We start from the raw sequence: 17,069 nt of genomic DNA on the forward strand, positions 1-17,069 counted from the left end.
GCATTAAACAAAACCTGTAATCAGAATATGGCAAGCACCTCACTCTCAAGTAGGAGAGGAGGGGTGTGAGTGGTGTGTTGTGTGCAAAACCACCAGATCACATTAAAAAGGAAACAAAGAACATTATAATTCCTGACTGCAAGGACTGGAATTCAGAATTACCATTAACACCCATACCTGAAACACGAGAATACAAGTGTAACTGTTGTCTGGTTGGAACTAAGGACACAATTGAGAGTAGCATATGTCGGTACTCTGCCCATAACGAAATATGAGTAACAGCAACACTCACTCACTCACTCTCTCTCTGGTAACAAAACAAAAATGCTGCCATCCTAGCCAGAGCATGGCAACTGGCTTTCTCATGTAATAATGATGTATGCTTAGCATTAACATACATATAAATAAATATTTCCTAAGTGAGTGTCCGAAGCTGTTTGCATCTGTTATTTCAAAAGTTGAATGGATCCATGGGTCGGCATAGGCGCAATGCCATACTAACATTAACAATTTATTTGTTCTTCCTTACCTTGCCACAAACATGAAAATCAAACTACTGAATTAATTCACATGTTTCACCTCACTTACTCTCTTTTGCTGTGAGTAACATGCTTAATTTTTGAAACATTTATACAGAATATTTTGCTTACTTGAGCATGTATTTACATATCTTGTTTTTTTTCACACATTCCTGGTAGTTTACTGAATAAACTACTTGCCTCGGTCCATACTACCAAAAGGAAGTTTCTTACTAACTAAATGAATCCTAATAAATAATACACGAGTGTAATGATAAACAATCTCTTAGTGTTACCAGAATTGTGTGCAGGCATATGACTATCCGAGATTAAATAAAATAAATATCAAAATGAAAGACAGACTGTTTCTGAGAAGCTGTATTAACGAATCAGATATTAGCTCCACAAAATTTGGTCAGGGAATTATTAACAAATGCAACATGATATGTTTTAAGGTACATTGGGCAAATATTAAACAAATAAGGAAAATCACTTATGTATATAAATATATATGTATATATGTACACAAATTAACTATAAAAACTACATAGAAAATACCTACAAACACAAACCAAATGCAATTGGCCGATCAGTCTGGAACAGAGGTACACGATCCTTGCACAGTGGCGACGGTCAGAACAATATCACACAAGTCTCAAATGCAGCACACATCAACGTGTTTTGTCATTAGCCAACCTAACTGCCAGTCAGAATTTCATTTAAATATCACTGCTTCATGAACAGACAACATTACACAATATTCAGTAAACTTCACCAGTCACTTAAAACGTTCACACCTCAGTCAAGTTCATCCACATCATCCCGTTTCTTAGGCGACGAGTCAACATAAATTTTTAAAGCTCTTTCTTTTCGAGGGGAATAAGAGGATACTGAACCCAGTTTATTCACGCGGGATCCTTCCCTATTAGCTATTTCTTTCCGTTCTTCATTACTCAGCTCCTTTACAGGCTCGGTTTTATCCCTGCCAAATAAAACACAAGACACTGCGGTTATCAACATACATTTATCATTTTATGTATCTAGCTTAGTACAGGTCAGTAAGTGAGATCTGCTACACGATTTTCATGAAATCATAGTGCACATAAAAAACCTGGTAAAACGTAATTAAGGCAAAATTAAATACCTGTAAAATAGTATTTCACCATCCTCAAGCATATTAAGGTGCCACGAATCCTGTGGTGACTGAGCATTCCATTCGAGATCTTTCTGGATGGCTAGGACAGAAATTTCCGCAGGGAAATGTGTCTGCACTTTTGCATATTCTATATTCTCTTGTGGAATACCACTTAGCTCTGCCAACTAAAAAAAGCAACACAGTGAATTCATGATGACAACAACTAAAATAAGTAAAATAACTTAAATTGCAAATAAGACTATAACAATGAGGTGATTTTCAAGTAAAGACAAAATGTATTAATGGTCTTACTGCATCTGTTGAAATCTTAAAACTTATAACAGCTATCAAACAAGTTCTGATATAGATAAAAATTAATAATATTTGATTTCGGGTAGTTTTCAGTCAATTTTGAATATTCATATTTACCCAGAATGTAGCAGATCTATATAAACACTTGTTGTTGTTGTTGTTATTATTATTATTATTATTATTATTATTTATTTTTTATTTTATTAGTAGTAGTAGTAGTAGTAGTAGTCGTGGTGGTGGTGGTGGTGGTGGTGGTGGTAGTAGTAGTAGTAGTAGTAATGGTTGTAGCAGTTTTATTCATCTGCTGATCACTTTTTCAAGGATATTTGGTAGGTTATGGTATTGTAATTTAGTTGTTCTTAACAGAGAACTAGTTTGATAGAGAGAGGACATTTGTAAATAAATGAAAGGTCATACACAAATGACCTTAACATCACAATGGGGCAGCTGAAAAGAAATGTGGGTGAACAACAGCTTAAAAAGATGACTTGGCATTAAGTGTTATCTGGTGCAATTTGTAAGATAATGAGAACTAACACACCATTCACACACAAGACAAACATGTTTAAACGTATCCGAGTGCCAAGTATAACTATGATTTTACTTTAACATTTTTTCTACTTTTTACGATTTTATTTCAAATTCTTCAGCACGATGACCTACATTTTATTTTTTCTCAGACAATCCACATAAACAGTTATAGTGTACATCTTACATTAAAATTTTAATTCAATCAAGCAGATTGACATTAATAATCGAACACTACAACATGCAAACAGCTGACAATGTACATACCTTTTTCTTGATTTCTGTATCAGTGATATTGTTGTTGTCGAGGACAATTTCCTCAAATGGCATTAATTCATAAGTAGAAGGGCACCAACGACGCACAAATAGGATCAGCTGGTTGACTGAGGTAACAACTTCTGGTCCAGGCAACTCTTGTAGGAACATTTCCCAATTAGCAAAGAGTTTTAGGTCATCATCTTCAAACTGCTGATGATTCAGATAAACTTTCTTAGGGGTTTTCCAAGTTTTTTTCCTCAATCTACACCTGTTAATGGATTTCAGAAAAAATTAATAAACAGTACAGTACTAACTCTACGTAGTGAGATTACTCTGTTAATTGACCACGAGTAGCCAATGGGTCTTTATACCACGCACTTTACCTAGACCTGCATTAATGCTCTTCAGAAATCCGGTGCCTCTCTGATGGTCAGTAGTTACCTCTCATGGTGAAAGATTGTAAACGATTGTTAGCAAATGCCTCTCTGATCTTATTTCCAACAATAACAGAATCTTTGAGCAATTGACTGTGCACGTCTCATAGAGAAACTTAAAACTTTAACTTGTGGCTTGCTTCCCTCCATACTTGCAAGATCCACAAGGATTCTCATGCTATGCTACTGGATTAGCAGCACTGGGAAAACTAGACCAGTGGCTCTGGGAGAAAGGATATACTTTTTGCACTCTCATCAACGTTCACCACAGCACAAACTCTCCTAAAACGTACAAAAATATCAGCTCAATGAAACATCAAGGCTGTGGTTAAGGTTAACATACCACTGTACCCTTTAAATGAAGGCTCTAGTACATCAGCAAAGCAAGAGAACCTTCCGTGAGATGGATAAAAATAGCACAACTGGTGGAGAACTGCCTCCCAAAAGGCAGGGATTCAGAATTGAGTAGTGACCCACCACAATTTCAACTTGTCACAAATATTCGTTGTAGAGTAAACTCCACTGAAAAGAAGAAAAATTTAAGCTCATGCTCAGAGCATACTAAAAGTCATAAAAGAGTGACGAACCACATACAGCTGCTAAATGATCAATTACCACAGAGCAAAAACAAAACATTTCAAAATACCCAGGACTACTTTGAAATCAACCTGTCATCTGGTACATTAATGACATTGGCCATTAAAGCCTTGGAACGCAAAATTTCCAATACTAGTTTTACACATACAAACAAACTAGACCTGGCAAAAATTCAGTTGGCAAACCTTGTTTGTATGTGGGTCCACAGCCTCAATCTACGACACACAGTCATAAATATGTCATTTATTTACATGTGCAATAATATCATGCATCATGTTGCATCAGATGTGATGTACAAATCAATTTGTCAGTCCACATGTGGAACCACACATCAATATTTGCATACTCAGTATTGAAAACAATCAGAAAAAAAGGAACATTAAAATGTGTGAATTATCTACATACAGTATAACTTGAGTGTGAAATTAACATCTATTTGCTACACATCCACACTACATAATGTGTGAACTACAAATAATATATTGTTTACCTCAACATACAGACTGAAGTCTTAATTAGCTGGTTTAACTTATGTGGAAGATATAATCAAAGATAACATATACATCGAGGGTGAGCACAAATGGGATTTCCTCGATGGTAGGAAAAGGAAGAGAAGGAAAAATAGTGAGTGAATATGGGCTGGTAGAATTTTGCACAGAGCACAATTTGCTAACACTTGTTTTAAGAATCATGAAAGAAGGTTGTAGACATGGAAGAGACCTGGAGTCATTGGAAGGTTTCAGGTTTAATGTATAATGGTAAGACAGAATTTTCGGAACCAGATTTTAAATTGTGGGCAAATGTGGACTCTGATCACAATTTACTGGTTAAGAACTGTAGATTAAAACTGCAAGAAGGTAGGAATTTAACAGATGGGATCTGGGTAAAGTGAAAGTACCAGAAGTTGTAGGGAGTTTCAGAGAGAGCATTGGGGAACGACTGGCAAGGACAGGGGAAAGGAATACAGTAGAGAAGAATGGATAGCTTTGAGAGGTGAAATAGTGAAGACAGTAGACTATCAAGTAGGTAAAAAGACAAGGGCTAGTGAAATCCTTGGGTAACAGAAGAGATACTGAATTTAATTGATGAAAGGAGAAAATATAAAACTGCAATAAATTAAGCAGGGAAAAACGAATACAATCATCTCAAAAATGAGATCGACAGGAAGTGCAAAATGGCTAAGCATGAATGGCTAGAGCAAAAATGTAAAGATGTAAAGGTACATACCACTAGGGGAGAGATACATGCAGGAAAATTAAAGACACCTATGGAGAAAAGAAAACCACTTGTATGAATATCAAGAGCTCAGATGGAAACCCAGTTCTAAGCAAAGAAGGGAAAGCAGAAAGGTGGAAGGAGTATATATAGAGGACCTATGCAAGGAAGATGTACTTGATGACAATATTTTGGAAATGGACAAGCACGTAGATGAAGACGAGATACGAGATATGATGCTGCATGAAGAATCTGACATAGCACTGAAAGACTCAAATTGAAACAAGGCCCCAGGAGTGGACAACAACTACTGATAGCCTTCGGAGAGCCAGCCACAACGGAGCTCTTCCATCTCGTGAGCAAGATGTATGAGGCAGGTAAAATACCCTCACACTTCAAGAACTAATAATTCCAATTCCAAAGAAAGCAGGTGTTGACAGGTATGAAAATTACTGAACTATCAGTTTCATAATACATGGCTGCAAAATACTAGCATGAATTCTTTATAGAAGAATGTAAAAACTCGTAGAAGCCGACCTTGAGGAAGATCAGCTTGGTTGGATTCAGGAGAAATGTAGGAACATGCGAGGCAATACTGACCCTAAGAATCATCTTAGAAGGTAGATTAAGGAAAGGCAAACCTATGTTTCTAGCATTTGCATACTTAGAGGTGGCTTTTGATAATGTTGACTGAAATACTCTTTCAAATCCTAAAAGTGGTATGGGTAAAATACAGAGAGCAAAAGGCTATTTACATATGTACAGAAACCAGACGGAAGTTGTAGGAGTCGAAGGACGTGAAAGGGAAGCAGTGGTTGTGAAGGGAGTGAAACAGGGTTGCAGTTTATCCCCGATGGTATTCAATCTGTTTATTGAGCAAGCAGTAAAGGAAATTGAAGTAAATACTGGAGTTGGAATTAAAATCCAGGGAGGAGAAATAAAAACTTTGAGGTTTGCCGATGACACTGTCATTCTGTCAGAAACCATAGATACTTACAAGTGCAGTTGAACTGGAGGATATAAGATGAACATCAACAAAACCAAAATGAGTAAAATTGAATGTAATCAAATTAAATAACATGATGCTAAGAGAATTAGGTTAGGAAATAAAACAATTAGAAGTAGTAGAAGATTTTTGCTATTTGGGCAGCAAAATAAATGATGATGGCGGAAGTAAAGGGGACATAAAATTTAGACTGGCAATGGCAAGAAAAGCTGTTCTGAAGAAGAGAAATTTGTTAACACTGAGTACAGATTTAAGAGTGAGGTAGTCTTTTTCTGAAAGTACTTGTGTGGAGTGTAGCCATGTACGGGCTTTAACCTTGGACAATAAAATGATTTCGAGAACGAGAGAGGAGAAGCTTTTGAAATGTGATGATAGAGAAAATTGGTGAAGATTAAATGAGTAAATCACGTAGCTAATCAGGAGGTATTGAACAGAATTTGTGAGAAAAGAAACTTGGGGCACATCTTGACTACAAGAAGGGATCAGTAGGTATGACACATTGTAATATCAAGGGATCACCAATTCATTACTGGAGGGAAACATGGGGGTGGGGGTAAAAATAGTAGAGGGAGACCATGAGATGAATACAGTGAGCAGACTCAGAAGGATGTATGTTGCAGTAGTTACTCTTAGATGAACAGGTATGCACAGGATAGAGTATAATGGAAAGCTGTGTCAAACCTGTCTTCAGACTGAAGACCACAACAACAATGTCCTTGCTATTACACAAATGCCCACAAAATGATAATTTATTATTTTCACTAGTATTCAGATGTTCTCTTGGTCTAATGCTGAAGCTCCTACTAGTCTGTCCTATATATCTGTATTGCAGGTACACTAGCAGAGATATTTGGGAATATTAGTTCAAATAAATTCTTTGATAAATACAGACACTACTGACAAAGTAATATTCTACAAAATATACACTGGCAATACATTACCTCAATGAAAAATAAAATGATCGTATGGCATTATCGGCTGGAAGAACCCATGTGGGTTTGTTCAGCTGCCTAGTGCAACTCTTTATTTGATACCACTTTGGCAACTTGCATGTCAATGATGATGAGGACAACATATCACCCAGTCTCTAGGCAAATAAAATCTCTGACCTGGACAGGAATCAAACCTGGGCCCCATGCATGAAAGTCAGTGGTGCTAACCACCCAGCTACAGAGGCAGACACTAGCTCTATAATGGTTTCTAGCTTCATAGTGAAACTAGAAAAGAAACATACAATTACCTCCTTAGATTTGAAAATTAATAACAATAAGAGCCCCCACAAGTTTGTTGTTTACTGAAAACCAACACGACCAACACAATCATCCACAGTTATTCAAGTCATTCTCTTTCACATGAGAGAGCTTTTTTTTCCAGCACATGGTTAGCAGGGTAATTAATGTTCCACTAGATAGCAATGAAATTAACAAGATACCGAATATACTGGATGCAGGAGTTGTCAAGAACTGATATGGAAATAAAATAGTTGCAGCAATATACAATCAGAAAGTTCACAACAAGAATGAGATATCCAATGATCACATCACATTAGCTAAGCAGCAACCAAACAAAAAAACTAAATATGTTGTACAGCCATATTATGGTCCTACATCAGATATGTTCGCACTAGGATTTAAAGATTTTGAAATACTGGTGAACTTAATAAAATATTTCATCATGATGTGTAGAAAGTATAACTGCTTAAACAATCTGGCATTTACAACATTAAATGTGGTGACTGTGACAAATTCTACATAGGCCACACAGGTAGGAGCTTCACCATATGTTTAAAGAGAACACTTGATGACTAATAAAAATAAAATTTAGTGGACATTTGCGTGATAGCGGGCACAATAAATGCAGGCCAATTAATTTTTTTTTAAGAAACTGAAATTTATACTGTTTTAAAAAATGAACAAACAGACTTAAAAATAGAAACTTTTTACAGAATTTCAAGCATGTACTATGTTGTACTGAAAAGCAGATAACACTTGTGAACTATGTATTTCACTGTAACAGATGTTTAGAGTACTTACCCACTTTTATTCTTCCTCTTCCCAACTTGATTTTATGAGTATGAGTCATCAAACTATGTTGCAACTGTATTTTATTCAGATGATTTACTTACATAGCAAGTATGATGGAAAAGAGTCAGTAACGTGTGGATATTCAGTACCAATACATATTATCTTTGAGAATACCTCTGACCTAAGATAAAACAGCTAATTATGACTTCAGTAAGTATGCTGATGTAACAGACATTATTTGAAGTCTGAAGAACATGTAATGTGGTTCTGTAATGAATTATGTGTGTACTTTGCCCTCAAGTTGTACCATAAGTGGAACTTCCACGTATTTTATTGTCTATTCCTCTCCTCCCAATCATATCCAATACAGAGCACACTAATATTTATATGTGGTCCACACATGGATTGACAAATCAATATGCACATCATATCCTGTGCAATGTGGTGCATGAAGCTGTTTCAAATGTAAGTAAATGCCAAATTTACAACTGTTGTCTTTTATTAGCATAAATTCCAAATTTACAACTTTTGTCTTTTATTAGCTTTTAAGTTCTTTAGACTGTTATACAAGTTTTGTAATTCACTCTTCTGTAATTGATATGCTTTTATAGATACTGCTTGTAGAGGCATAGTCGAAACTGGCCAAAAGCACAACAAATAAAACATCATTTTACAACTTAGAATGAACAATATCTTCTTTTTTTTAAAGGTGCGGTTATTGCCCAGAATGGTAGAACATTCACAAAGGTGATTTACTGAACTAACTTATGACCAGACAAAAATGGCTTTTTAGAAAATCACAGAATTGATCAAATGCATAACTATTTTGTACAAATGGTGCTGTGTCATATGTAATTTTTTGGAAGATGCTTTTTAATTTAACCACTGTCCACAGATTCCAAACTGTCCTGCGAAACTCCCCTACTTCTAAGTGAAAATTAAAACATTATCTTCACACATATGTGATAAAAGAAATGTGCTAAGAGGTACTAACATTTAAAGTTACTACAACCAGTATGGTAATGTGAAAGGGTCGTAATGGTTACAACTGTCTCTTAGATGTTAGTTTGGAGTAACATGTAAAACAATGTTGCATCCTAAGGCAAACTGACTCATTACATTGTCAGTATTTTATTTCCTCCCAGGCTGAAGAGGAGAGATGCTTTGATTGACACAAAAAGGGAAGAGTGACATTCAATTTTACTTTTAATCAACACAAAACTCAAGAATATTGTGATGGACTGCTACATACAGATGCTGGGGCCACTAATTTAGTGGTAGCCAGCCACAGATGGATGTCACTAAAACATGAAACCACTAAAATATGTGATTTGGTTTGTTAGGAGAAGAACCTCAGGTATATGCATAGGCAGGGAAACTGCCATGTAAGTGTTAGTGTAAGGGTAGAATATCATTGAAATAAAGGTAGGTACATTCCTAAAACTGAAATGGTAATTGATGAAGTAAAATGAAATGACTGTATGGCATTAATGGCCAGGAAACCCTGTTCGGGGTTGCTTGGTCGCCTGGTGTAAGCTTTTATGGTTGACATATCAGTGATGACTCCTTACCCTCTCCCTTAAGACCCACATCCTTTCGTCTTTCCCTCTTCTTCCCTCTTTCCTGAAGAAGCAACCGTTGGTTGCAAAAGCCAGAAATTGTGTGTGTGTGTGTTTGTGTGTTATTTTATTGTGCCTGTCTACCGGCGCTTTCCCGCTTGGTAAGTCTTCGAATCTTTGTTTTTAATATATTTTTCCCATGTGGAAGTTTCTTTCTATTTAATTTACAATTAAATTATGAAATATAATTTGTATATCAAGAGAGTGAACTGCTAGAATTTGGACTTTGCGCAGTGAAGGAGAGCATGGAATTGATTTTCATTTTTTTTATGCACAGTCTTCTGATAAACACAAGAAAAAGATTGTTAAAAAAATACAAAATTATAATGTCCTTAGGTCCCTCTACATAAGTGGTAGAGTGTTGACCATGGAAGGCAGATCTCTAGATCAAACCCCCATCTAGTCCAAATACTGAATCTGTCACTTATCTGGAAATTCTGATGCTAACCGAAGATTTGCTTTAAGAGACGAAGTACACTATCTGATCTAAAGTATCTAAACACCTGAATGCAATGCAGAATTGACCACCAGGTGTGATGGGAAGTAGAATGACCAGTATAAAAGGAGGTCGTGAGTACTGCACTGTCAGTAAAGGGAGCAGTAACAGCAGAATAGGTCGATCAGGAGAACTCCGTGACTTTGAACATCACCTAGTCACTGGGTGCCATAGTAACAAATTCATTGAGGACAAAAAAAAACTTCCACATGGGAAAAATATATTAAAAACAAAGATTCCAAGACTTACCAAGCGGGAAAGCGCTGTGTGTGTGTTTGTGTGTTATTTTATTGTGCCTGTCTACCAGCGCTTTCCCGTTTGGTAAGTCTTGGAATCTCTGTGTTTTAATTAGTGGAAGGAGTCACTAATGAATAACGAAGTGCTACCAGTAGTCCAGCTTGCACAATGACTATGCATAGGGAGTTGAAAAGAGCAGGCTATAATGGTCAACCAGCACATCATGAACAACACATTTCTGTAGTCAATGCTGAGCAATGCTTGAGAAATTAGTGATTTGGAGTGATGAATCATGTTATACCGCATTGCAATCCAACAAGTTAGGTTTTAGCAAATGCCTGGATGGTCTCGTACGAGAACAATGAACAGACATATCGCTACTTGTTCTGTAACAGGCGCTGACTTCTGCTGTAAATTTCTAAAATTACTTTGAAAGAAGCAATAGTGAACATAAGAGATGCTGTCAAGAATGAGTAAGTGATTGTGTGCTCATGTTTTCATGTGTGTACCCCAAGTTTTTCTGTTCACTGTAATTCTGCTGGAAATGTCACCTTTATTGGATGAGCAGGAAATTTTGGAATTTCTAGAAGAATAATTCAGTGATTTTTAATCAGAGGGAAGAACATTTGAGAGGGAACGGTTTGAAGAAGATTCATACAGCAATCTGCTACCATTTTTGATCAGTAATATTATTGCTAAAAATATTGCTTCTGTAACTACAATTTAGCTATGCTTTGTCTTCACATTGTATTTTTTACAGGTGAATTTCATGACTTGACAGCATCGAACATGGATTTACAAGATTTATCCATGAAAGACAAAACAAATCTGCTGGCAAAGCAAGCACGAGAGTTATAAGCTAATATTGCCCTGATTGCAGCACCTCTCTCTGCATGCCAGAATGCTTCAATGCTTCAGAATTTTCTATACAAACAGCAATAACTCGTTAAATTGCTCCATAGCTCACCTCACATTCTTTTTTTTTAAGGATAACTGTACTTTTCATTTAATTATTGTAAAATCTGTACTCTATCACAACACTAAAACATGAGGAAAGCCTTGGAGCTTCTCTCTTTTTTTAGTGTGTATTAGCCTTTAAGATACAGTACACTAAAATGTGTCTGTAACATTTCAAATAATGGAACAAATGACTAGTTTTCTAAGCCTGAAATTTGTCTGAGTGACTGGACTTCCAAGTGTTGTTGAAATCTAAAGGCCATATTACAGTGGAACCTCACACTGTAAGTATAATTCATTCCAGAATCTTATTCTTAGTGCAAAACAATTTATCCTGTATAAATTAATATAAAACATGGCAATATGTTCCATGCAGAAAAGTACTAAAAGTTTTATCCTATTCATGCCATTTGCTCAAAGAAAATTACAAATACACTACTATTTACTGTATTATTCACAATACATTATTAATTCTTTTTTACTAGGAAGCTATCTACAGTCATTTGCAGTATGTATACATTCTGGGTGTTTGCAAATTTTTAAATACACATAAATATCAGAGTGTGAAATTAATAGCATCTGCTGTATAACAGTTATGCTTACCATACTTATACAACTTCAGTTGCTGTCAATTAATAATAATAATAATAATAATAATAATAATAATAATAATAATAATAATAATAATAATAATACGCATAACTTGCCTGAAAAGAGGAAGAATTGTTTGCGTGTAATTTTGTTGCTTTGTACATAATTAAGTACAGTTTATGGCAAGAATGATATAGTGTTTAAGCTTTTGCTACTCTCCATTTTGCATTTTTGTGCAAGTGGGAGTTTTCAAACTTTTTCATTTTTTCGGACAAATTACAAGATACCTAATTCATGTATTAGCTAATGAATTAATTAAAGGGTGAAAATCAGACATTCTTGCATTGTACCCACACATCAACTTACACATGTTATACACTTCTTTGTTAGATGTTAACTTGTAGTCACGATTATTTCATTTTGTCACTTTTTTGGATAACAGAACTGGTCTGGGAGGGCCTACTTTCTTTGCGGCTAACTTTTCCTGGTCATTTTCTTTTCTGTCAATGCTTAAAACAGGTACAACAGAGTTCATGTTGACACTACACAGGGAAGGTGATTCCTGCACAGTAAACAACAAACTCCAAACACAAACTGTCATTTGCGGAAATTATTGCATTCAAGTAGTACTATCTACCAACAAGGTCACTTGATTAAAATACAAATGAGGTGCTGAGAGCCATAAGGATCAAAAGCACACCGCCTTCGACACCTTTACCCCATACTTAAGTACATATCAGAGAAACCAGTGAGAGAGCCTTTTGTGAACGTTCAGATACACGTACAATGTGGACCTGTAGTACAGATAAGCTGACCCACAATTAGGTCAACAGCTGTCAGAAGCGTGAATAAAAGCTACAGTCTCACAAACGACGATTTGGTGCTTCATGGTTCTCAGTGACTCAAATGGATTACTGTATGATAGAATCCTAAACTTAATGCAGTATATCTCATTCAGAATCCTATAAAATAGGTTTTCTATCAGTATAATTATATTCTGAAGGCTGATTTAATTTTCTATATAGTGAGTGAATTGGCATATCTGTGGAGTGTGCTACTGCCTAGCAGGATTTCTGCCAAGCAAACATGGGTAAAAGACTGCTCCAGTGTGCTACCACCTGCTGGCATTAACATAAACTATTAGTTGAGTGGTAAGGGCTAGCAGTGCACCCTACAAACTGTGCACATTGTTTATCAAGTCTGTATGTATTTGGCTCATAAGGAAATAATGTCACGCCAGTTGCGCATGCACAGAAGCTCCTTAAAATGTGCACAAGAGAAGGTGTGCTCAGCACCCTTATGCCAAGCTTTATGAAGTCTAGACGAGCAATGTTGCACAGCGCAATAGATTTAGTGCCGCGTATTTCAGATTACTGCGTCTACATTACATTTAACAGCATTCAAATAAAAATAACCAATATATCCATAAGGTGTCAAATGTTAAGTTGTTCATGTGACCTTACAGAATAGCCACCACTGGTAATTTGTTTCTGTTAACACTTAAACACTTGGCTAAAATATGACACAGCATTATCGACAAATAAATTTGTAGCACGCATAGTTTCTGTTTTGTTGGGCTGAAGATTTTCAATGTGCAGTGCAACCTATTCCCATGCTTTCAGCATTTCTCTTATTGTACCACAAGATAGCTGCTTTTGCTGTTACTGCCTCCTGCTCTTCTGAAGAACTCCTCTGAACAACTTCCTGCACACACTGCAACTCAATAAGCACATCGGTGGTCATTTCTTGAACATGAACTTCCATAATCTCATTGGTACCGCTGTTATCCACTTCTAGTCCCATGCTCCCAGTCAAAGACACAATCTTGTTGACTACAGGTTCCAAAGGTACAGACTCAAATGCCTCAGAGTCACATCCAACAACACACTCCAGCCAAAGCTTCTTCCAAGCAGAAGTGTGAGTTCTCTTGGTAACCCCTTCCCATGCCTTTTCGATCATCTTGACGCAGGCAACGATGTTGAAGTGATATTTCCTAAGCTCTCTCAGGGTGAGATTGATGTTGAAGTGATATTTCCTAAGCTCTCTCAGGGTGAGATTGGTAGTTTAAGTCAACTCAGAACAATGCTCAAGTGCTTTAGTGTAGAGCTTCTTAAAGTTGGTTCAGAGGATGGAGTAGTAATTGAGTGGTGTTGGGAGGCAGAAACTGGATCTTGAGGAATTTAAATTCTTCAAGGAGGTGGTCTTGTAGGCCTGGAGAATGAGCAGGAGTGTTGTCCATAACAAGCAAGACATGGAGTAGCAGATTCATCTCGAGCAAATATTTTGTCACTAAAGGACCAAACATTTTATTGACCCAATCACAGAAAAGATCATGTGTCACCCAAGTCTTGTTGTTGGACCTCCAAATCACATTAAACATACTCTTCTGGACGTCACACTTCTTGAAGGCTCATGGAGTTTCCAAATGGTAAGGAAGTAGTGGTTTAATTTTCAAATCAAGGCTTGCATTGGCACTAAATAGCAACGTGAGACAGTCTTTCATTGGCTTGCAATCAGGCAATGCATTCCCTCCTGCTATTATAAAGGTACGTTTCAGTATTTTTTTCCAAACTATACCCGTCTTGTCACAATTAAAAACCTGTTGTGACAGATAACCCTCAGAATCTACAAGCAACTTGAAGTTGCTGGTGATGTTCTCTGCTGCCTTTGTGACAGAGTCGGCTGCTTCACCATGTCTCCCAACGCTGTGTATGCTGGTTCTTCTCTTAGACTTCTTGAACCACTCACGGCTTCCCTTAAACACTTCTTAGGTCACTAATGATCCTGGCATTATCTTAACGAGGTCAGTTAAAATCATTCTCACCTTCTCACAACAGATGTTCTCGTTAGTAATGTCTCACTGCAATTGCTTTTCATTTATCCATATAAGGAGCAACATTTCAACATAATCCAGAATACGAAATCATTGTTTGGTATTCTTGTCCCTCTCTTTGAAGCATGTATCTCCTTGATCTTGTCTTTGTTCTTGTTGATAGTACAAATAGTTGATGTAGAGCAATTAAGCATGCAAGCTGAACCAGCAACAGTCACAGCACATTCGCATTTTTCAATGTTTTTTGTTTCATTGATTAGGCCTCTTATGGTCATCATCTTGCAGCTTTATCTTCAGGAACATTTCTACATTTGCACACAAAGAAACACTGTGTCAACACAAGTTGGAAAAGTGTGTGGTCACAGGCTGTACTAACACAGTAGCAGAAAAAGTACTAAACCAGACTGCAGTACGTACTAAAGACATTGTTCACATGCTGTTGCCAATAATGGAAGGTGTTCATATTGCTGAACATTTCCCTGATTGCCTGTGAACGGCTGGTGATGTTGCTCTCAATCACCTTCACTCATTATGTGGAACATCGTTCGCTAAGCGAGTCATTTTTTATGATTTGTCTTGCTCATTGTATACTTTTTCTGATGACCTGAGACCATGAATGAATGATTAGTCTAACAAGTACAGTAGAACAGTAGGTATAAACAAAGTCAGTGGTGAAAAAGAAAACAGAAATTAAATTTGAAACACTTTTTTCTCAATTTTCTTCTTCTTCTTCTTCTTCTTCTTCCTCCCCCCCACCCCTCTAATTAGAATCTGATAATGTGTGTGAACTAAGGACAAATATTTTCAAATTTGTATCTAGAGTTTTACATTAAGGAAGTTGTTGATATGGTACCTCTTAACCTTGCAAAAGTAAGATTTTCATGATGGTAGAAAATCTCATACTGGATCACATATGACCATTTGGGATCTTAGTATTTTAAGAAGTACATACACACAATTCTCTAAAATTTAATGCATAAATTACAATTGGAGCCAAGGAAGAAAAGAATGGTTAAAGACACAGCATTCCATCAGCAAGGCCTTCATCTGCTTATGATAATTTACTCACTAGGGAACACACTATGTGTTATAAGTAGTATGCAGTTCCCAGGTATATAGTCAACCAAAAATCTTCTCACCTATCAAAAGGAATATCCAAGTCGTGCTTCTTCTTTACCTCTTCTAATATTTCCTTTTTTGCCTCGCCTACTGTCATTCCTTTACCAATAATCCACTCACAGAGAAATTTGCTAGTCTGAAAAGAAATTAAATAATGATTTTATGTGTCAGGCAAAATATGATGTAGCTGAAGACTGAGGTACTTCACACACACACACACACACACACACACACACACACACACACACACACACACACACACACAAAGGCAAGTTTCCAAACTAATAGTGAGCAGAAAACAAAAGATTTGAAATATGACTTACCTCTACAGTATTATTTGGACACAATAAATGGACCTTTCCCCTGAATTCTCCTTCAAGTTTAATGATAAGTTTTTCATCATCACGGAAAGACTTAAGATTTTCTGAAAGACGAGAACACTCCTGCTCTTGTTGGCTGGTACGTACTCTGTTTATCTTGAAATATTCTTGAGGTACACCAACATAAGGCTCTAAATTTTTTTTCAGTGTACTCAGGAACATTCTTTTGTCCACCAGGAACTTCAGTGCTGTACATAATAATTTTCCACCTGTGTAACTTATACACGTACAAACTCAAAAAAATTTAAAACAGCAAATGATTAAATGATAAAACTTACTTCTTTTGCTGTCTGAATCAGCACTTTGTATGTTTTTGAAGTAGTAGTTAGACGATCTACCCATAAAGCCAGGTGTATCACTGTCATCAGCATCCCAGTTGCCTGAGTGTTCCTGCAAGAAAATGAAGTACCTCAGACATTATTTCAGGGATATGGAGAGAGAGGGACACGCGAGGACAGATGGGGTGGGGGGGGTTGGGGACGAACGCGCAGGGGGGGGGGAGACGAACGCGCAGGGGGGGGGGGGGGAGACGAACGCGCGGGGGGGGGGGAGACGAACGCGCAGGGGGGGGGGGAAGACGAACGCGCAGGGGGGGGGGAAGACGAACGCGCAGGGGGGGGGGGAAGACGAACGCGCAGGGTGGGGGGAAGACGAACGCGCAGGGGGGGGGGGGAAGACGAACGCGCAGGGGGGGGGGGAAGACGAACGCGCAGGGGGGGGGGAAGACGAACGCGCAGGGGGGGGGGAAGACGAACGCGCAGGGGGGGGGGGAGACGAACGCGCAACGCGCAGGGGGGGGGAAGACGAACG

The 17,069-nt window shown here is 37.3% G+C and overlaps 1 protein-coding gene across 14 annotated transcripts in view; it reads right to left on the reverse strand.

Annotated features, from left to right (window-relative positions):
• Positions 1-881: 881 nt before the first annotated feature.
• The window catches only part of LOC126366003 (ubiquitin carboxyl-terminal hydrolase 47), a 150,179-nt gene continuing 133,991 nt past the window's right edge, over positions 882-17,069 (reverse strand). For 8 of the 14 annotated variants that reach the window (XM_050008840.1, XM_050008838.1, XM_050008841.1 and 5 more), the window contains 6 exons: positions 16,538-16,649; positions 16,203-16,468; positions 15,900-16,015; positions 2,761-3,019; positions 1,663-1,838; positions 882-1,500 (listed from right to left, as the gene is read on the reverse strand). In XM_050008840.1, the coding sequence (XP_049864797.1) occupies positions 1,317-1,500; positions 1,663-1,838; positions 2,761-3,019; positions 15,900-16,015; positions 16,203-16,468; positions 16,538-16,649 (1,113 nt within the window). In that variant the 3' untranslated portion in view covers positions 882-1,316. The remainder of the gene's footprint in view (positions 1,501-1,662; positions 1,839-2,760; positions 3,020-15,899; positions 16,016-16,202; positions 16,469-16,537; positions 16,650-17,069) is intronic. The other 6 variants (XM_050008847.1, XM_050008846.1, XM_050008848.1 and 3 more) reach the window with 1 other exon arrangement.

Source organism: Schistocerca gregaria, chromosome 4 (genome assembly GCF_023897955.1).
Source record: "Schistocerca gregaria isolate iqSchGreg1 chromosome 4, iqSchGreg1.2, whole genome shotgun sequence".
Lineage (NCBI taxonomy): Eukaryota > Metazoa > Arthropoda > Insecta > Orthoptera > Acrididae > Schistocerca > Schistocerca gregaria.